Raw genomic sequence first — 22754 nt, forward strand, 5'->3', positions numbered from 1 at the left:
ACAAGGTGAGTAATTTGCCCGTGGATCCAGCAAAAGGTAAGCCGCGCCGCTGCACGTCCACCCCGAGCGTGACTCGGGTATACCGATTTTAGCATTGAAAACCAACCCCGAGTCACGCTCGGGTTTACCGTCAGGGGGGTTAAAGGAGAAGTACAGCCTAAGCTTGTTCTGCACTCCTGTTACCCATTTGATCAGACAGCTGGCTGAAGCCTGGTTTTGACTGGTGTCAAAGAGCCTCTCCAGGCTGGGGAAAGATCATGCCCATATGGTCAGGATCCACCCAGATCCCTGGCCGCTGACAGCCTGAGCCAGCTGTTCCCGGACCCTCCACAGCTCTGCACTCCAGTGAGTGAGGGGGCACTAATAACCGAGTGATCCTTCCGTGCCTTGGCCTATTACAGAAATTTAAGTTGTATACAGTAAAATACAGGGCCCCATTTGTTATGTAAAACATTCTTTTAACTTTGGATTAATTTTTTCTGAGTTGGGGTAAAGTGGTAATGAAGTCAAAATCCTGGAGACCCTCGAGGTCTCTTCTGTGATAAATGTCCCCCTTGCTTGTCAGTGGTAATATGATTTGAGCGTGGGAATGCACAACTCAGACCACATTTATGGCCCACTATGTGTGCCGTGATGATGTGACTAGTGGCCGAAGATACGAAACGCGGAAGAAAGGCCAGGAGGTGATGAAAGCACTGCGCTGGAGAGCTCCATTTCCAGGTAAGTCTGTTATAATGTGCTTGTATGCTGTGTATGCTAGTACATTATGACTTAAACTTGCAGGATACCCATTTTTCTGGCAACTTTACAACCACTAAAACTAAGTTATTTTTCCTGACCCATCATAATTATAGTAATGGGGCATAATCAAAAACAAACCACCAGATCTCTTTTTTCATCTCTTCTGGTGTTTAAGACAAGTTGTGTAACACTTTCTACTTTGCATTGCAGATCCACATCCCAGGACATGCCGGCTTTGGAGGAAATGAAGCTGCTGATAGACTTGCTAGAGAAGGCGCTCAGAAACCTGACACAAGTTCAGTTTAGAACGTATTCTTTTTTTAATAAAGCTTAAATAAGCTTTGCTTGAAAGACTAAATCGATGGAAGTTTAGTAATAAGAACTTATTTTTTTTTTACCACACGTCTGAATTAGGAATGGCCCCTAATGTTTTCCCAGACACCATGAACACGTATGCCTTCCTGAAATGTACAGTCATCTCTCATTGCTGACATTGAGAGAAATGACAGATGTAATATGACTGGTTTGTTTCACAGTCCTCTTTACTTTGTGGGTGCCAAAGGTTAATGTTACCTTTTATTTATATTTATTTATACAGGAAAATTAGAACAAAAAACATGGGCTGCCATGACTGACCTCCTTCTGAAAATGTTAGTTATCTGGCTGCCTGTAGTTGCATTATTGACTTAATTCACTTACCTGTAGCAAGTATGCAGATCTGGAGTTCTGACTTCACTTGCCGTAATCCTGTTTAAGGTCTGTTAGATGGATAATATCCAAGTCGGGGAACTGTGCGGGCAAATAGAATTTTCAGGAGGTCCAAAGTCGCAGCCACCACTTTTTTTTTTTTTTTTCTGTCCAGGTTTCCTTTAATGTAGACATATTCTGATTGTAAATAGTGCTACTCATGTTGACAAATGCCTCATCATTTCAGTGTCTGCTGTAAAAAAAAAAATATATATATGTGTTTTTGTTCTGAGGCATATTTAATAAAAATTTTAAAATGGAGAATTAAAACATGCAAATATCGTGTCCTCTTATTACAATTTATATATGTGGGCAGTTGCCTTGGGGGGTTACAGGTGCTGATCACTTCCTGGTGTTTGGGTTTGGGCTACATACAGACATCTTTATGACCACAATAAAAAATGGAAATCGTGTCCATTCAGCTAAATATGTTCCAATTGCATGAGAAGCTTGTATTCGAGCTGAACATACCGGTACTTGTTTCATTTTAATAAGGTGGTAAAATATTACTGTTTTTCCTAAGATAGCAGAAAGAGCAATTATTTATACCCTAGCATGTGTCTGCTATTACAAGCTCCTCAAAAGCCAGCAGATATCGCCCATCTCTGGCATCGATGGAGTCAGATTTTAAAGTGACATTAAAGCTTCTTTTTTATTTTTTTAAATAACACATCATACTTGCCTGCTCTGTGCAATGGTTTTGCGCAGAGAAGCCCTGATCTTCTGGGGTCCTCCACTGGTGTTCCAGGCTCCTCCTCTTCGGTGAGTGCCCCCATTGCAAGCCGCTTCCTATGGGGAAGGTTCGCCTCCGAGCTGCCTTGTCTGCTTTCATTGACACAGGCAGGGCGGCTCGGCCAGCCCCCTGCTCTCTTGTCGCAACATTTGATTGACAGCAGCTCCCGCTGTGATCAATCTGTGCAGTGAGGAGGGAGAAAGCCAGGAGAGCCACTGCTCTCGTGCTCATCGCTGGATCAAGATCGGGTTCAGGTAAGTACAGTATACTGTAAGGGTGGGCAGGGAGGGATACATACCACATAGGTGTTTGTTACCTTACTGCAAAGAATGCATTAGGGCTCATTTACACTTGCTTCGGCTTCAAAACATGGCTAGATTACACTTGCTTTAAAACAAGGCTTCAGACAGGCTTTGTTAAAGCTCTCTGAACGCTAGTCAAAGCTCATGTCAGTAAATAAAATGGTTAGCTTACAGTCCTGTTTACACCTTGCATTTGCTCACTTGAAGCCTCATCGAAGCTCCATCGACACCCCACTGAAGCAAAAGCAAGGTGTAAACTGGACTGTAAGCTAACCATTTTATTTAGTGACAAGGACTTTGATTGGCGTTCAGAAAGCTTTAACACAGCGTGTCAGAAGCCATGTTTTGAAGCAATTTTAAACTAGCCCTTGAGGTAAAAACACTAACGGCTAGTTTAGACTTGCTTCAAAACAAGGCTTCAGACAGGCTTTGTTAAAGCTCTCTGAACGGCAATCAAAGCCTCTGTCACTAAAAAAAATGGTTAGCTTACAGTCCTGTTTACACCTTGCTTTTGCTTCGGTGGAGTGACGATGGAGCTTCTGCTTTCACTTTGCTTCAAAAATGATACCCCATGTCTCTTTAGTGAGGCTTCAAAGTGTCTTCAAAGCCTCTATAGAACTGTATGGCAAAGCTCGCTTGAAGCACCTGCAGTTTTTGAGAGGCTTTAATTCAGCTTTAGCTTCCTTTTTGTTTTTGGAGAAATTGCAGGCATGAGATATCGACACACACATGCGGGATCTGACAAGCTTCAAAAGAGCATCACTGAAGCATCACAAACACTTCATAAAAGCATGTTAAAGCAGTAGTGTGTGTTGAAGCCAAAGCAAGTGTAAACGAGCCTAATGCCACGTACACACTATAATTTTTCGGCATGAAAAAAACGTTGTTTTAAAAAAATGTCATTTAAAATGATCGTGTGGGGGCTTCACATCATTTTTCGGCATCTGAAAAACGGCAGCATTTTTTTTCGAGCATGCTGCATTTTTTAACGACGTTTTAAACAATGTCGTTTTTCGGGTTTTAAAAAATGATCGTGTGTGGGCTAAAACGACGTTAAAAACCCGCGCATGCTCAGAAGCAAGTTATGAGACAGGAGCGCTCATTCTGGTAAAACTACCGTTCATAATGGAGTAAGCACATTCATCACGCTGCAACAGACAGAAAAGCGTGAATCGTCTTTTACTAACACGGAATCAGCTAAAGCAGCCCCAAGGGTGGCGTCATCCGCATGCAAATTCCCCTTTATAGTGCCGTCGTACGTGTTGTATGAAACCGCGCTTTGCTAGAGCATTTTAAAAAAAATGATGGTGTGTGGGCAACGTCGTTTTAATGATGAAGTTGGAAAAACTTTGTTTTTTTTCATGCCGAAAAATGATCGTGTGTACGTGGCATAAGACTTTACAACCACTTTAATGCAGTAGTGAATTTGTCTGTGGGCTTTTGTTTGCCACAGCATACACCATACTGAGTGTGAGGACGTAAAAGAAGACTTGTGGATCAGGGAGCTGGAACCTGACTTGAAGGAATGTTTTGATGCAGGATAAGAATGTGTGAGTTCTTGGTAGAGATGAGCAGCATATACCTGGATTTGGTTCGAGGCAGGTTCAGAGAACATAACGGAAGTTCAAATCCGAAGTAAATGGGAAGCAAACGGTAAAAAACAGTATGTCCTCTTTATAGGCTAAAAAATTTGTTTGGCAGGGAGCAGGAACTTTTGAAGTGTTTCTAAAGCCTTGTACATGCGCTTAGATTTTCAGACAACCGAACGTCCATTTTTTGTGGCATGCTAGTCTCATGTCGAAAGTGAAGAGGTTACTCGCAATATGAAAATGTTCATACAACGTCAGAAGTGACGTAATGTGTTGAATAGTTTTGTATGTATTCTTTTGTTTTTGAGCATGCGTAGTCTTACTCATACGATGTTTTTTATTTTTTTCGTACAAAAACTGTACTAATGAAACGAAAGTCGTACGTCGAGTTCACATTCGACAACAATTTTAAAGTCTGCACATCCAGCTTTTGTCTGACGAAAAAGCTAAATCGGTTGTCGAAAGCACTGTACTAACAAGCCGAAAATTGTCAGACAGCTCGTCGTACAAATTTTTCCATCCGATTTTGGTATCGTGTGTAATCTCCCACAGATTTTTATGCTTTCCTGATGTCCACATCTGTATTATCCACATTTTTTTTCCTGAATGGTTGATGAGAAAGAACTATCTAATCAAGCCATTCAGGACCCCTCCTCTCTTGTACCGACAGCGTTTGATTTGTGCAGCCAAATGTTCCTGCACGCTGACACGGCCGTGTACTATTGGTCCTGGTTATCCTAGCCAACCAGCTCTGCTCCCCCCCTCCTATTTTCTTTGTATCCATGTCACATCCTCTTGTGCAGTTAGATCTCCAAGCCAGCCAGCTCAATTCTGCCCACTCGGTTCCGCCTCTCATCTCTCCTTCCTCTCACATTCCTACCAATGAATGATGGGGCTAGAAGAAAATGCACATGTCCACATGTTTGCAAGTGACTGAGGATTGCGGTCACGTGATGGGGAGAAACATTGCTTAAAGATTTTAAGCTTGACCTGTGATTCACAAACAAGATACAACGGCTTTTGGCTAAGATCCGACAGGCAAAAGCACCCATGTCCAGGAGCCCTAAATACACTTGTCTGTGTGTGCATTTACATTAGAAAATTTCAGCATATGTAATGTGCCCCTGGATACCCAGAATTCTATTTTCTCTAAACGCACAGTAAATTATATAGGGCTCATTCAGATGGACTCATTCACCTGTCCTCTGTGCTGAGCTGCTCTTTATTATAGATGTATCCACCTCGGTACTGCGTGCAGACGGCCCATAAAAGTCAATGCAGACGCAGCGCCCCAAAGCACCCCGCCACGTTGAGGACAGGTGGCCTGGTATGGTTCAGGAGTCGCTCGTCCCCTCCCTTTCCTGACCTCCCGGGCTGCATGCGCGGATAAGGGTCTGGTTTGAATTTTAGGGGGACCCCACACGATTAAAAAAAAAAAAAAAAATACGTAGTGTTCCCCTCCAAATCCATAGCAGGCCCAAAGGGCCTGCTTTGGATTTGGTGGGGGGCCCACACCATTTTCCCCCCAATTTTTTTTTTACATTTAGCCATCAGTGGGGAATCCCGCTGACAGCTGATGACTCATCGGTTGTTAAAGTGTAAGCAAATCTCCTATTGTTTTCAGCCAAGGAAGCTGCCATCTTTGCCTCTGTTTAATTTACAACTGCCATGATGCTGCACATGTGATCAGTTTAGCAGACATTCCAACCTGCAAAAACTAATTTCAGGCATGTGGCGCTTCACGCCTGCACCCCCCCTCCCCCCGCAGAAAAATATTTTAAAAAATCACCTTTTTAATATTCTTTAACAGTGCTTCTAGTAGGGGTGCAACGGATCAAAAAACTCACGAATCGGATCGATCCTCGGATCAGGAGTCACGGATCGGATCGTTTTTCGGATCAGCAATAAAGAAAAATTTTCAAATGTACAGATAAAAAAGTAATCTCCTTAAAATGACCACACCGTATAAGCTTTGATCTCCATAAATAGTATCAACATTCCCTGCACTTATTGCCAAAAACGGTGGCAAATTAAATAAAAGGATATTAAAAAAAAAAAAGTTTGCCTACAAAAGATTGAAGGATAGGTGCACTATTATCTTCCAAAATCATACCATTTGTTGATCTAGTGCAAGCCTGTGGAAGAAAGCCAGGGATGTGCTTTGAATTATGTGCTTGTATTTACCTAAATGATCATGACACTGTGCTGTGTTGCCAACTTACTTGCCTTTTTAGAATTAAAATGTAGTTGAGTCCCATCTTCTCCATCCAGTGTGCTTGCCTGAGCCCAGAGCACAGCGTGACATGGTTCCCTGCCTCAGCGCGCTGACTACAACACGCTGAGGCGGGGAGGCGTGTCACGCTGTGCTCTGGGCTCTGGCAAGCACACTGGGTGGAGCAAGATGGCCGCCGCTCCGGAGCTAGGCCGAAGCCGGGGACTTTCCTAGGCTCTGGAGCGTTCCGCGGATTGCGGGGTGTGCCGATCCGAATGGAGTGACCCGTTCGGATCACGGATCGGTGATGATCCGTTGCACCCCTAGCTTCTAGGGAAGGGGGTGGGTGGTAAGTGTCAGTGGATGATGTCCATTATTTATTTAATTTCACAATGCATTTTGGGGGAGGGGGTTGGGACAGTGGGCAGTGTTGGTGTCAGTTTTTTATTTAATTTTTTTACACAATTTTTTAGAAATAAAAAATAAAAATAAATGTTTTATATTTTTTGGGGGCTTTGGTGAGATGTCAGGGGTCTAAACAGACCCCTGACATCTCCCCTCAGAGACAAACAAAGGCACTGTGGACACCGATTTCCCAGTCCCTTTCTCAGCACTAAAGATGGATGGAGAGGAGACAGAGGCTCCTGTTCATTCATAAACACAGTTTACTCTGCTCAGTTATCACAGGACACAGGGGAGATCTCGCTCGCTGTGTCCAATTCCTGACAGTTCCCGCCGCAGCCGGCAGGAGGGGAGAGGAGGGGAGCCGGCTGCGGGGGATGAGGGGGGGCGGAGGAGGACAGGAGGGGCAGAGGAGAACACGGGGCCAGCGGTGAACGGGAGGGGGGGGGGGAGAGAAAGGACATGGAGGCGCACACAGGAAGAAACAGCTGGGAATACTCGGTGCGGCGGGGAACAGCTGTGAACACCGATCTCCAGCGGCTGTCAGCTAAAAATTTCCGGCATGTTTTATGGATGGGTTTACTTTAAGGTGACCATATTTTTAAAATTAGATCCGGGGACATATTTTTTCTTTACTAGTAATGGCAACAATCAGCGACTCTCTGCCCGTCGCCGCCCACCTCACAGCCTCTCAAGTCTTACTCTTCAGGCCCGGGCAACTACTGGATGGGGAGTGGAGGAAGATCACTCCGCCAGGGAAGGCAATGAGATAGGCAGGTGGCTGGCCAGGATTTGAGCCAAGGCAGAAGAACGTGCAAGCGAAGCTGAATAGGCATGCGCCCGAATCTGAAGAAATATTCCCTCCGCTCCGACCAGCACATGATCATCAGAAAGGGGCACAGATAATGGGAAAAATATAACCCCCCTATGCTAGTAGGCACGGCGGAGCGGGGGTGTAATTCTAATTTTTTTTATTTTAATTCTGCACTGATTGTCTTTGAAATTGCCCCTGCTCCCTATTAAATCCAATCTGGGGACAAAACCAGGGACAGACTTGGTCCGGGGACAGTGTCCTCAATCAGGGGACTGTCCCCTGAAACTGGGGATGTCTGGTCACCCTAGTTTACTTACACTTTAAGGACGCGACCGTCAGCTTTCCGGCCCGCTCCTTAGCATCGTTTTTTGTCTTCTAAAAAATGACCAAAAAAAATTCGAACATGCTTTAATTTTTTATGTCGTTTTTTCAAAATGTATTTTTTTGTGTCATAAAAAATGATCGTGTGTGGGCTAAAACGACGTTTAAAACAACGTTTTTAAACCCGCGCATGCTCATAAGCAAGTTATGATGCGAGCTTGAATGGAACAGAGTGCCGTCGTACATGTTGTACGTAACCGCGCTTTGCAAGAGCATTTTCAAAAAACAATGGTGTGTGGGCAACGTCGTTTTTTTTCAAGACAAAAAACGACCGTGTGTACGCGGCATAAGTCCTCTGCCCTTTCCAGAAACACACTGGCTGAAAAAGTCATAGATGTGAACATGTTCTGTAGAAAACCATGTTAAATTAGGGTGACCAGACAACCCCGCTTTCTGGGGACAGTCCCTGGATTGAGGACACTGTCCCCAGACCAAGTCTGTCCCAGGTTTTGTCCCTGGATTGGATTTAAACAGGGGCTGGGGCAATTTCAAAGACAGTCAGTGCATAATAAAAAAATCTGAATTACACCCCCCTTCCGCTCCTACTAGCTTGGGGGGTATTTTTTCCATTATATGTGCCCCTTTCTGATAATCATGTTTTGGTCGAAGCGGAGGAAATATTTCTTCAGTTTCGGGTGCATGCCTGTTCCGCTCCTGCTCGCATGTTATTCTGCCTTGGCTCAAGTCCCAGCCAGCCGCCTGCCTATCGCCTTGCCTTCCCTGGCAGAGTGATCTTTCTCTGCTCCCCACCTGGTAGTAGCCGGGGCCCAGAGAGTTGACAGGTTGTGAGGCGGGGGGCAGAGAGTCACTGATTGCCACCATTACCAGTAAAAATAAATATGTCCCCGGATTTCATTTTAAAAATCTGGTCACCATATGTTAAATGGACTGTAGTGCATTTCTGAAAAACAGAAAACGCACAAAAAAGTGCATAGGTGTGACTGTAGGGTGAGTTATGTGCAGGTCTCCACACTCTTCTCACTTTGGCAGTATATGTACAGTAATGCCTGTGGGAATTTTGTGAGCAAGTCTTTAGCTTGTCCTTTTTTATTGGGTATTGCACTAGGCCTTTACACTTTGTTCTTTTTTGTATTTAGTGTGAGTGAGGTCTGAGGTATGTGACAATTCTGACCCATGAGCTGAGAACAATGGAACGCATGCAGCATGAAGTGGTGATTAATCGCACACAATGCACCAAATGTGTGTCATTTAGGCCCCTTTCACACTTGTGCAACCTGGTTCGTGATTTTGCCACGACTTGAAGCAATGCCTGTGTAATCTTGAGGTCTTTGGACCTCAAGTCGCATCAAAGTCGAACCAAAGTAATGCAGGGACTTCTTTGAAGTCGCACATATGTAGTACTCATTGGAAATCATGGGGTACCACTTTGCAGTCCCAAGTCACATGACAAGTCGCACAAGTGTAAAATGGGCCTTAACGTGAAAGCGTGTGTAACAATGATATATCTCCTGTATAAAATACAGTGTACAGATAATAATAAATACATTGCAGGGCATTCATAGCCACTCCAACCCTGTCTAGATACACTAAATAGTGTATGATAACTGTAAAATCCTTCTAAGTAACACTAGGGCAGTGATGGCGAACGCGTGGCACGCGTGCCGCTCCCGGCACGGCAAGCTGTTTTGGTGGGCACGCGGTGACAATGCAGAAATGTCAAAGAAAAAAAAATTAAATCGTCAACCGCAACTAGAAACTACATTTCCCACACTACCCTGTGCTAGCGGTGACGTGTCCGAGTGGGCGTAACTTAGAATGAGCGCCCGGAGGTCACGTGTTAGCTTGCTACCCAATGAGAGCTCTCAGATCATCCACTGCCTGACGTGCTGCTGGGCGTGACTGGGAGCATGAGGAGAAGACGCACGGCGGGAAAGAGCTGCAAGACTCGTGAAGCCATCTTCTTCATTGCGCAGTTTGATTCAGCTGCAGACAAAGGTAAGAATACTTATTACTCGAATACTATTTAGACATGGGATACCTGGGTCGTTTTATGGGTTGCCCTGCTAACATCACCCAATCTAAAATGTAAAATTTTGCTGAACAATTACTTTAGCTAATCTCGCTGGTGGGTGTTCTGACAGTTGCTGACTGACTTGGGAAACTTTGTTCTGCAAACATATTACCCCCCTCATTGCTGTTATTGGGTCTAGTTGTCCTTTGCAAACATATTACCCCCCTCATTGCAAATGACACCTATGCCCAATAACAGCAATGAGGGAGGTAATATGTTTGCAAATGACACCTAGGCCCAAAAACAGCAATGAGGGAGGTAATATGTTTGCAAATGACACCTAGGCCCAAAAACAGCAATGAGGGAGGTAATATGTTTGCTGTTATTGGGCATAGGTGTCATTTGCAAACATATTACCTCCCTCATTGCTGTTATTGGGCATAGGTGTCATTTGCAATGAGGGGGGTAATATGTTTGCAAAGGACACCTAGGCCCAATAAAAGCAATGAGGGGGGTAATATGTTTGCAAATGACACCCAGGCCCAATAACAGCAATGAGGGGGGTAATATGTTTGCAAAGGACACCTAGGCCCAATAAAAGCAATGAGGGGGGTAATATGTTTGCAAATGACACCCAGGCCCAATAACAGCAATGAGGGGAGTAATATGTTTGCAAAGGACACCTAGGCCCAATAAAAGCAATGAGGGGGGTAATATGTTTGCAAATGACACCTAGGCCCAATAAAAGCAATGAGGGGGGTAATATGTTTGCAAATGACACCCAGGCCCAATAACAGCAATGAGGGGGGTAATATGTTTGCTGTTATTGGGCCTAGGTGTCATTTGCAAACATATTACCCCCCTCATTGCTGTTATTGGGTCTAGGTGTCCTTTGCAAACATATTACCCCCCTCATTGCAAATGAGGGGGGTAATATGTTTGCAAATGACACCTAGGCCCAATAACAGCAATGAGGGGGGTAATATGTTTGCAAATGACACCTAGGCCCAAAAACAGCAATGAGGGAGGTAATATGTTTGCTGTTATTGGGCATAGGTGTCATTTGCAAACATATAACCCCCATCATTGCTGTTATTGGGCCTGTGTCCTGGCCTATGGACAACAATGACACACTTTTTTTTTTTTTTCATTTTAGCCCTTTGGATTCTTCTTTGCAATTCTTGTAGAATCTACAGCAGCTTCCAGACCCAGCAGAGCGGTGTCAGCAGCGGCACAGCGCGACTTCTTGTTTCACAGGACATTGGACGATTTGAGCTTATATCTGTCTACATTAAAAAAAGTAAGTTGCTAAGGGTCACATCTGGCCCCCGGGCTACGGTAGTTTCCTGTGTCCCTATGGACAACAATGAAAACATATTTTTTTTTTCATTACAGCCCTCTCTCCGGGATTCTACTTTGCAAATCTTGTAGAATGTACAGCAGCTTTCAGACCCAGCAGAGCGGTGTCAGCAGCGGCACAGCACGCCTTGTTGTTTCACAGGACATTGGACGATTTGAGCTTATATCTGTCTACATTACAGAAACGTAAGTTGCTAAGGGTCACATCTGGCCCCCGGGCTATGGTAGTTTCCTGTGTCCCTATGGACAACAATGAAAACATATTTTTTTTTCATTACAGCCCTCTCTTTGGGATTCTTCTTTGCAATTCAGAATCTACAGCAGCTTCCAGACCCAGCATAGCGGTGTCAGCAGCGGCACAGCGCGACTTCTTGTTTCACAGGATATTGGACGATGTATATCTGTCTACAAAACCGTGAGTTGTTCTACCTTTTTTGTGAAATGTTGCAATAATATTTTTGGTATAGGTAGGTAGGGATAGATTTGTATTGGGTGCTTCATCCATCCTTATTTTATACATTTTGTGTTTTTTGTAGACATGAACAACCAAAAATGAGTACATCAAAAAAAGCAAAATTAAAAACAGATAGTGGAAGATCATTCCAAGAGACCTGGACACAGTCATTTGGAGTGATTGAACGCAATGGGAAAGCGTTATGTGTTCTGTGTAGTGAAAGTGTGGTATCTCGCACATCTAGTGTCAAACGTCATTTTGATACCAACCACAAAAGTGTTGCCGAACTTGGTGTAGCTGAAAGAAAAGAGTTTCTTGATGGGAAATTGAAGAGATATCACTGCCAGTATCGTAGTTTTTGCAACTATCTTTCTAAAACAAATTATCTGGCAAATGCCAGCTTTGAAATTTCACTGTGCATAGCAAAACATGGAAAGCCCCTCTCTGATGGCGATTTTATCAAAACGGCCATGTTGGCTGTGAGTAATTCCCTTTTTCATGAATTTCCAAACAAGGACAAAATTAAGCAACGAATCTCTGAAATGCCACTTAGCAGAAATACTGTTAAAGATAGAGTCCTGCGTATGGCAAGTGATGTTAGTCAGCAGCTCACCACTGACTTACAAAAGGCAGCCTGTTACTCCATGTGCTTGGATGAAAGCACAGACATAAATAATCATGCAAGGCTAGCAGTAATTTTGCGTTATGCTGTTGGTGACACCATGAGAGAGGAGCTCATGAAACTGTTGTCTTTGCCTGGAAGAACACAAGGGATAGATATCTACAATGCTGTGATGGAGGCTTTTGTCTCACAAGACATAAGGCCAGAAAAAGTGGTTTCAGTTACTAGTGACGGGGCACCTTCCATGGTGGGGGTAACATCTGGTTTCATACAGTTTTTTGTCAAAGAAGCAAAGCACCCAGTCATTCAATTTCATTGTATTATACATCAAGAAGCTCTTTGTGCCAAGGAAAGCAGCAAAATATTAGACGATATCCTCAAGGATGTCACAAAAATGGTGAATTACATCATGGCTCGTGCTCTTAATTTTCGACAGTTTCAAGCACTTCTTGATGAGGTACAGGCACAGTATAATACTTTACTTATGTACAATAATGTACGATGGCTAAGCAGAGGACGGGTCTTGGAGAGATTTGTAGCCTGTTTGGATGAAATTAGGCTGTTTATGAATGACAAGGGGCAGGAATATCCACAGCTCACTGATATGACCTGGCTCACCAATCTCATGTTTTTTACTGATTTTACAATACACTTTAATGTCCTGAACAAAAAACTGCAAGGTTTAGGGAAAACGGCAGAAAGAATGTTTTGTGATATCAGAACATTTGAGAGAAAACTGCAGGTTTTTGAAAGAGACCTTGAAAGTGGGCAGCTGAAATATTTTCCCAATCTAAAAATGCATTTGGAAAATTCTACAACATTTACAGACAATCCAAACCATCAAGAAATCTACAAAGAATTTTCTAGCATTATAGCAGTTGCAAAGGAGAATTTTGGCAACAGATTTGTACAGTTCCGTAAGATGGAAACAACCCTGAGTTTTCTTACTTCTCCAGATAAAGCCAAATTTGAAGAACTTGATCTTTCCTGCTTACACTGGTTAGATTTAGAAAATTTGGAAATGGAGCTACTGGAATTTCAAGAAAGCTCTATCTGGAAAAATAAATTCTCTGACCTGCGTGCCACTCTTGAAAAGATGGAGTGTGAAGGGATGACCAAAGACAGCACAGTTGCTAGTTCAGAAAATGAAATACTTAAAGTGTGGAATTCTCTGCCAAATAATTTTAAGGCAATGAAAACACTTGGGATTGCTTTCCTTACTTTGTTTGGGTCATCCTATGCTTGTGAGCAGCTGTTTTCAGCATTGAATTATATCAAATGTGATGCCAGAAATAGACTAACAGATGATTTGAGTGCTGTATGTGTTGCTCTCAAACTAACGGAGTATGAGCCAAGGTTTGACAAGTTATCAGCATGCATACAACAGCAAAAATCACATTAATTGTGCAAAAGCATCCCAAATCTTTATCAACGCCCAGCCAAGGCATCTTTAAAAATGCCCAGCAATGGCATCTTTAATAATGCCCAGGCAAGGCATCTTTACCAATGCCCAGCCAAGGCATCTTTAAAAATGCCCAGCCAAGGTATCTTTAAAAATGCCCAGCAATGGCATCTTTAATAATGCCCAGGCAAGGCATCTTTACCAATGCCCAGCCAAGGCATCTTTAAAAATGCCCAGCCAAGGTATCTTTAAAAATGCCCACTGCTCTGCTGGGTCTGGAAGCTGCTGTAGATTCTAATCTACAAGAATTGCAAAGAAGAATCCAAAGGGCTAAAATGAAAAAAACAAAAATGTGTCATTGCATCTTTACCAATGCCCAGCCAAGGCATCTTTACCAATGCCCAGACAAGGCATCTTTACCAATGCCCAGCCAAGGCATCTTTAAAAATGCCCAGCAATGGCATCTTTAATAATGCCCAGGCAAGGCATCTTTACCAATGCCCAGCCAAGGCATCTTTAAAAATGCCCAGCAATGGCATCTTTAATAATGCCCAGGCAAGGCATCTTTACCAATGCCCAGCCAAGGCATCTTTAAAAATGCCCAGCAATGGCATCTTTAATAATGCCCAGGCAAGGCATCTTTACCAATGCCCAGCCAAGGCATCTTTAAAAATGCCCAGCAATGGCATCTTTAATAATGCCCAGGCAAGGCATCTTTACCAATGCCCAGCCAAGGCATCTTTAAAAATGCCCAGCCAAGGTATCTTTAAAAATGCCCACTGCTCTGCTGGGTCTGGAAGCTGCTGTAGATTCTAATCTACAAGAATTGCAAAGAAGAATCCAAAGGGCTAAAATGAAAAAAACAAAAATGTGTCATTGCATCTTTACCAATGCCCAGCCAAGGCATCTTTACCAATGCCCAGCCAAGGCATCTTTAAAAATGCCCAGCAATGGCATCTTTAATAATGCCCAGGCAAGGCATCTTTACCAATGCCCAGCCAAGGCATCTTTAAAAATGCCCAGCAATGGCATCTTTAATAATGCCCAGGCAAGGCATCTTTACCAATGCCCAGCCAAGGCATCTTTAAAAATGCCCAGCAATGGCATCTTTAATAATGCCCAGGCAAGGCATCTTTACCAATGCCCAGCCAAGGCATCTTTAAAAATGCCCAGCAATGGCATCTTTAATAATGCCCAGGCAAGGCATCTTTACCAATGCCCAGCCAAGGCATCTTTAAAAATGCCCAGTCATGGCATCTTTAATAATGCCCAGGCAAGGCATCTTTACCAATGCCCAGCTAAGGCATCTTTACCAATGCCCAGCCAAGGCATCTTTAATAATGCCCAGCAATAGATCATTAGACTCATCCTCTGCTTATGTTCAATAATGTCTTTTAGCTATGCAAAGTATACTGTGCCTGTACCCATCACAGCATTGTAGATCTCTATCCCTTGTGTAAGCAAATGCATCTTTACCAATGCCCAGCCAAGGCATCTAATGCCCAGCCAAGGCATCTTTACCAATCTTTACCAATGCCCAGACAAGGCATCTTTAAAAATGCCCAGCAATGGCATCTTTAAAGATGCCTTACCAAGGCATCTTTAATAATGCCCAGCAAAGCCATCTTTGGAAATGCCCAGCAAAGCCATCTTTGGAAATGCCCAGCAAAGCCATCATTGGAAATGCCCAGCAAAGCCATCTTTGGAAATGCCCAGCAAAGCCATCTTTGGAAATGCCCAGCAAAGCCATCTTTGGAAATGCCCAGCAAAGCCATCTTTGGAAATGCCCAGCAAAGCCATCTTTGGAAATGCCCAGCAAAGCCATCTTTGGAAATGCCCAGCAAAGTCATCTTTGAAAATGCCCAGCAAAGTCATCTTTGAAAATGCCCAGCAAAGTCATCTTTGAAAATGGCCAGCAAAGTCATCTTTGAAAATGCCCAGCAAAGTCATCTTTGAAAATGCCCAGCAAAGCCATCTTTGGAAATGCCCAGCAAAGCCATCTTTGAAAATGCCTAGCAAAGGCATCCTTACCAGCGATCAGCAAAGGCATCTTTACCAGCGATCTGCAAATGTATCCTTATCCAAAAATACATGCACAAGTACAGTTGTTGAGAATCTTTTTCAATAAAAAAAAAATGTTTAATAGAAAGCTCTGTTATTGTGTTTTTCTTTTAAAACAAAAGCTGTTAATTAGTTTGGACAAGTGTACGAGTTGATTTTTCTAAACGAAAACCTTGGTATTCATGTTTAATTGCAGTGTTGGCACTTCAAAAAAAAATTAGGTTTTGTGTTGGAGTTTGGGCACTCGGGCTCAAAAAGGTTCGCCATCACTGCACTAGGGGATCTGAGCACGTATTTTATTTTCTGACTGGAATCATTTATATACACCATACTGCGGCCTAGGCCTGTATCCTGCGCTCTGTATGTACACTATGCAGGGGCGGGGCCAGAGCTGTGAGGCTCCTCTCAGACACGTGATGCTCCGCTTCCCGCGCTGTATATATAAGAGCAGGGTTGGGCGGGTATCCGCCTTTTCTCCTCAGGAAGCCGGTGTATTGTCACAGTTTGCTGCCGTACACCGGGTAGTGTCTTTGAATTAGTTGTGCTGCCATCATGCCGTACGCTGTGCGCAGAGGTCGCCGTGTGGGAGTCTATGATAACTGGTAATTATCTTATGTACGGCGAGGGGTGGAATGGTCGGCACGGATCCCCGTTCAGAGGCGGCTACTTGTTCTTGTCTATCTCCATTATGCTGTGCGGGAGGCTCGGGCCCAGGTCCCTGCGCTGGGAATACAGCGGTTGCCTATAGCAACCACTCCACTGATGTGTAATGTGAGCACATGGGGCTTCTGAAAGCTTCTATGGGTACATTGTAAAGTGTAGCTGTAGACATTTGTCTTTTACATTTTGGATAAAACCTCCGTGTGGAGGGTATGACAGTGGCTATGGTCATTTTGTCGTGATCTGTGTCACTGGAGAAATGTGCCCATGTAGAGAGCCAGCAGGAAGTTTCTGTGGATTTCTCAAGGGGGGGACATATAGCTAAATACAAAACTTTGTGGATCGAGTAAAAGCCAGATCTGTATCAGTACCCAGGGTTTTGGCCATAGAGTGGCTTTTAAAGCGGTTGTAAACCTTAATTTTTCACTTTTACCTACAGGTAAGCCTATAACAAGGCTTACCTGTAGGTAAAAAGAATATCTCCTAAACCTGTACGGTTTAGGAGATATTCCCCTCGCAATGCGGGCGGCGCAGGGGGGGGATCCATGGCGGAAGATCCGGCAGCCACCGGACCTTGCCGATTTTTAAATAGTGACGTCATCGCCTCTCCAGCCAATCACAGCGCTGGAGCGGCGATACCCGGAAGACACGCCGGAGCAAGATGACATCTCGCTTGGCGTGAACCAGGTAAGTGTTGTTCACCTCGTTTTGAGGTAAGTATTTCATAATCAGCTATTATGCGGTGCATACTAGCTGATTATGCATTTTGCCTTGCAGGTAAAAAAAAAAATATATATATATATATATATATATATATATATATATATATATATATATATATATATATATATATATATATATATATATATGGTTTACAACCGCTTTAAGTATTTTGGCCCCCCCCCCTTTTTTTTTTTAATTTTTCTTTTTCCATGGTCCCATTAGGCCAAGTGTTGTTTGCTGTTAATGTGCACCAACAGTTCTGCATGCTGCATCTTTGGCTTGCTCCTGTCCTGCCATGCACTGTAATTTGTGTGCTGTATTTCATGCAGCCTCCAATATGTAGGCTGTACCACAAGTCCTTTGAGAGCCTGTATGGGGGAACATTATTGTGACACAAATAGTCTAAATGCTAGAAATATTTTGAATGCAACAAGTCACTTTAGGGATTGTCAGGGCGATCTCTCCTCTTTTCGTTTTAGAGGAATAGAACGGTTGTCTCACTCGCCCAGAAAAGGTGACCGGAAGAGAAGACTATTGGGGAGAGAAGCAGGGTGGATTTTTAGGTTAAAAACTAGATCGCCTCAGGGGGCTAAGCCTGAGGTGGGATCTGGACTTGCACTTACATTAAGACCCCTTTCACACTGAGACTTTTTTCAGGCGTTTTAGCGCTAAAAATGGCACCTAAATACCACTTGGAAAATCCTGCTCTGAAGTCTTGGTGTGAAAGCCTGAGTGCTTTCACACTGAGGCGATGCGCTGGCAGGACTGCTCCAAAAGTCCTGCCAGCAGCATCTTTGGAGCGGCGTGTTTACCTTTCCTCCAATGTTCCTTCCCATTGAAAACAATGGGACGCTGAGGCGCATTGCCGGTGGTATTAACCCTTTTTTGGCCGCTGGCGGGGGTTAAAACCACACTGCTAGCAGCCGAATACCGCAGCAATTCTGCTGCAATTCCGATGGGATTTCGGCGCTATACCGCCACTGCACCACCCGCCCCAGTGTGAAAGGGGCCTTAGTATGCCTCTTCCCATAGCCTCCCCTCTTTTACTCTTCTGGTGTTTTTTTTTTTTTCACATATCCGGATTGTCATTTTTCTTTTGTATTTAATTTTTTTGTATTTCATGGTGGGTTTTACTCATGTATGTGGATGCATGCACGAGTGTGTGCACACGTACATATCACTACAAGGTGTAAAAAGTATAGTGGCATACAGGTCTGTAATGTGGTTTATGACTAAGGCCTTATAGGCTGAAACACATCAACAGGTACGTGGATGTGCCCAGCCGTGCCATTCGGCGTGAAGGGGTCCTTAAGTGGTTAATAAAAACTACTAATTTTTAAGAGCAACGACCGGAGTGCGGATCATCTTTTCTTTATTACTCTACTCAGCCAGCGACTGGATCGCGCACCTGGGAACCTTGCTTTCCATGTGATGTATGGGTAGCAGCACTGACTTTTTTATGTTCTTGGCTGTGACAGTCCCATTCCGGACTGGGACGGCCAGCAAGTTAACTGCCTCGCAGGAACACAATACGACTGGGTGTCCTCAACCTGTGTCAGTGTTACCCTGGTCGATGGCCCGCACTTTGGTAAGAATAATCCTTTCTTGGGATTATTACCCACAGCCTCACTGGAACAGTAAGGAGATCCCTACCCATATCAAGGGAGGAATTACTTGGTAAGCACTAGCTTTTGTAAGTTTTATATTTATTTTTCTATGCAGCTAAGAAAACTGAAGTACATAGCTGAACTGCTTATTATAGCTGTTTTTCCCTATTGACAGATTTTTTTTTTAGTCGCAGCCCTGGTGACTGGTGCTGAACCACTATACTGCCTACAAATGGTCTGTAAAGGAGTAGTAGACTGACTCTCCCTTGTCAACATAATCTTGATTTGATCAACAAGCCATTGTCTCTCTGCTTTGATTTCTGTTGTAGAGGATACACAAGAGGCTGAATAAGACGGCCCTCGATTTGCCTGCCTTGGGATTTGGTGATCTCTGCACACTCTACTTCTGAGGTGTAAACTCATCTTTTATGAAAACTTTTACATGTGTGCTATTCACTATTGAAATTGTATAAAAAATGTAAGCTGCACTCAAGCTTGGCTTTTTTGGGGGTGGGCTGTAGGGGCTAGCACCTGGGTAGAGAGGTGAAGGAGCTAGTCTTGAGCGGAGACATGGGTTTGAATATATTCATTGAAATATACTACATAACTTCTAAATGAGCAATTTTGTGATTCCAGGGATGAATGCAGAGAGCAAGTGGACCGCTATCCATCAGCAAGATACAAAAAGTTTTCATCATACCAAGAAGCTCAGAACTTTGTAGAAGAGCGTGACTACCCTCCAAAAAGAGGTACACCAATTCTGGATTTGCAGGCTGTTTGGGGAAACATTTGGTGCTGTATGCAGTCTCCTTCATTTAACATTGTACCATAGAATCCCTTACTAAAACTCAAATGTGTTTAGGCCGGTTAAAGTGTTAGGTTTTTGTACTTCTGTACATCCCCTGCTGTGTGTTCAACCAGCCCTTTGTACTGAAGTAACCTCTTAAATCCCTTTCACTGGGTTGCTTTGCAGGTGCAATAATGCTAAAAATAGTGCCTGCAAAGTGACCTGAAACAGCTGCTGCGAGGCTTTCACACTGGAGCGGTGCGCTAGCAGGATGGTAAAAACAAGTCCTGCTAGCAGCATCTTTGGAGCGGTGAAGGAACAGTGTGTGTATACTGCTCCTGCCCATTGAAATCAATGGGGCACCGTGGCTATACTGCCTCTTCAGAGGTGCTTTGCGGTGGCTTTTAACACTTTCTCGGCTGCTAGCGGGGGTAAAACCGCCCTGCTAGCAGCCAAATAGTGCCACAAAATTTACAGTAAATTGCTGCTAAAAATGGCAGTGCTTTACTGCCAACGCAGCCCCAGTGTGAAAGGGGCCTTAACGAAAGCTAACACTGAATTAACCATTTCTGTACAGCTAGCTACACTAGAGAACAGTTCTGCACAAAAAATACCAGCAAGTACTATTCAAAAATACCTGGGAAATCCATACAGTCAATCAATTCTCACTTGTACTAAGCAAATAATTGGTATTTCCTTTTGCAGAGAGGTCAGCAGTGGTTTACACTGATGGATGCTGTTCCCGCAACGGTAGATATGGCGCAAGAGCTGGAGTTGGTGTTTACTGGGGTGCTGGCAGTTCACAGTAAGTCTTTTTTGGACCATATGAAGAATAAAATAGTTGCTATTTTAGTAGCTAGACTCTTTAACCACTTGTCCTTGGGTGGGTGTCATGACATCCTCCAGTTGAAGTAGTTATACTGGGCTGGTGCCTTATCCTGGTATCAATTTTCAGACGGTCATTCTTTTTATTGGTAGTGATTAGGGCTGCAACTAACGATTATTTTCATAATCGATTAGTTGGCCGATTATTGTTTCGATTAATCGAATAATAGCCTTGAGAATTTTTTTTTATTGTTGGGCAGATTACAAAACACAAATTGCTACAAAGACACGTTGCGTGCTTTTCTGCAGCTTCTCCATTGAAGTATATTGAACCAAAAAAAACATAATCGCACCGTTTTGCGTTAAAAAGTTCTTGCCCTTTCCAAATACGCAGCAGCTGAAAAAAAAATCATGGATGTGAACGTGTCCCATAGGAAAACATGTAAATGAACTGTAGTGTTTCTGCAAAAAGCACCAAAAAACAGATGTGACCCAGGCCTGAGATGTGTAGTAACATAATGGGGTTAAAAAAACTAAAATGTACAAAAAGAGCAAATCGCTACTGTAAGGGGTTCATTTTTTTACTGTGGGACAGTGAAAGTAATATTTACAGTAGGGATTTGATTTTTTGTACTTTAAATCGCTAATTTTAGTTTTTTTAACCCCCATTATGTTACTGGCCGATTATTCGATTATGAAAATTGTAATCGATTAATTTCATAATCGATTAGTTGTCGATTAATCGATTAGTTGTTTCGGCCCTAGTAGTGATTTGAGCAGATATACAGCCACTCCATCACTTGTACAGGAAAAGGGGGTTCCCCCTGCAGCCTTATCAGCTATCCTATCTGAAAATGGGTTTAAAGCCCCCATTACACATGCCTACATATGACATTTTGGCTACTGTTTACCTGGCACAATCTGATCTGTTTTACTAAAACAAATTGTGCTTGATAAACTGTTGCACTAATATTGTGTAACATAAATTGGAATAACCAGCATTTTATTCTCTAAGGTCTCTGCTTTCACAATGTTTTGTGAGTTTTAATATGTGGAAAAACACACAAATGGCTGGTAGCAAAGGTTGCACTTTAGAATTGAACCTATAGATTTGTATTTACAGCTAGTTGGAGTTGGAACTGACTGCATTGTTTTTATACTGTCTTCATGCAGTCACCAGCACTGCAGGATTATATTTGGGAGGGTCAGCTCTACAAGCCAGCCTGGTTCTGCAATACAGTTTTTAGTTGAATTTAGGAAGTTTGCAGAGGAGATGGAGTAATGCAGGGTTTGACAAATTTGCTTGGAATCTAGGAACCAGCTAAAAAAGTTAGGAGCCAGAAAACGCACCCCGTCCTGACGAGCTTGCGCGCAGAAGCGAACACATATGTAAGCAGCGCCCGCATAGGTAAACGGTGTTTAAACCACACATGTGAGGTATCGCCGCGATTGGTAGAGCGAGAGCAATAATTCTAGCCCTAGACCCTAACTCAAAACATGCAACCTGTAGATTTTTTTAACCGTCGCCTATGAAGATTTTAAAGGGTAAAAGTTTGTCGGCATTCCACGAGCGGACGCAATTTTGAAGCGTGACATGTTGGGTATGAATTTACTCGGCGTAACATTATCTTTCATAATATTAAAAAAAAAATGGTGATAACTTTACGGTTTTATTTTTTAATTAAAAAAAGTGTAATTTTTTTCCCAAAAAAGTGCGCTTGTTAGACTGCTGCGCAAATATTGCAACGATCGCCATTTTATTCTCTAGGGTGTTGGGATAAAAAATATATATAATGTTTGGGGGTTCTAATTGGAGGGAAGAAGATGGCAGTGAAAAATGACATTCGAATTGCTGTTTAACTTGTAATGCTCAACTTGTAACACCAACGGCCACCACCAGATGGAGCCAGTTCACACAAGAAAGAGCTGGAGACTTAACACAAAATAAATTTTTTTGTTTTTTTGCCCACCTTCCAAGCCAAGTCGCCAGGAGACTATTTTCAGTCACCTGGCGACCGGATTTATCGAGCCCTGGAGTAATGACATAAAGTGGCATTTGTCTAGAGGTCAGGATCCTTTTGTAACCAGTAATTTGAGTGATCTGTAATGTGTTGCTCCACTGATCTGTGCTGTCAAATGGTATTTTGTGCTTTGTATTACAGAAACGTTTCTGAAAGATTGTATGGAAGACAGACAAATCAGAGAGCTGAAATACAGGTATGTTGCTTTGTTATGCTGGTGCTGTGGTCCTTGGCATGTAAAGCTGTATGTTTGAATGCATACAACTTTCAGGATGCTTTTCTAGTTTAGACTGTGGTCTTATTATCCAGTCAATGAGGTAATTTTATCTAACTATTCAGT

The 22754-nt window shown here is 43.2% G+C and overlaps 2 protein-coding genes across 4 annotated transcripts in view; both read left to right on the forward strand.

Moving 5' to 3' along the window:
• Positions 1–1618, forward strand: part of RNASEH1 (ribonuclease H1) — a 34313-nt gene extending 32695 nt beyond the window's left edge. For both annotated transcript variants that reach the window (XM_040348658.1, XM_040348657.1), the window contains exon 9: positions 952–1618. In XM_040348658.1, coding sequence (XP_040204592.1) covers positions 952–1047 — 96 coding nt within the window. In that variant the 3' untranslated portion in view covers positions 1048–1618. The remainder of the gene's footprint in view (positions 1–951) is intronic.
• A 14637-nt stretch (positions 1619–16255) lies between these two features.
• LOC120936380 (ribonuclease H1-like) overlaps positions 16256–22754 on the forward strand; it is a 51992-nt gene continuing 45493 nt past the window's right edge. Inside the window, exons 1-4 of one of the 2 annotated variants that reach the window (XM_040348662.1) lie at positions 16256–16393; positions 19418–19530; positions 20274–20373; positions 22556–22610. In XM_040348662.1, the coding sequence (XP_040204596.1) occupies positions 16344–16393; positions 19418–19530; positions 20274–20373; positions 22556–22610 (318 nt within the window). In that variant the 5' untranslated portion in view covers positions 16256–16343. The remainder of the gene's footprint in view (positions 16394–19417; positions 19531–20273; positions 20374–22555; positions 22611–22754) is intronic. The other variant, XM_040348661.1, reaches the window with a different exon arrangement.

The sequence above is a fragment of the Rana temporaria genome, chromosome 4, assembly GCF_905171775.1.
Source record: "Rana temporaria chromosome 4, aRanTem1.1, whole genome shotgun sequence".
NCBI classification, from domain to species: Eukaryota; Metazoa; Chordata; class Amphibia; order Anura; family Ranidae; genus Rana; species Rana temporaria.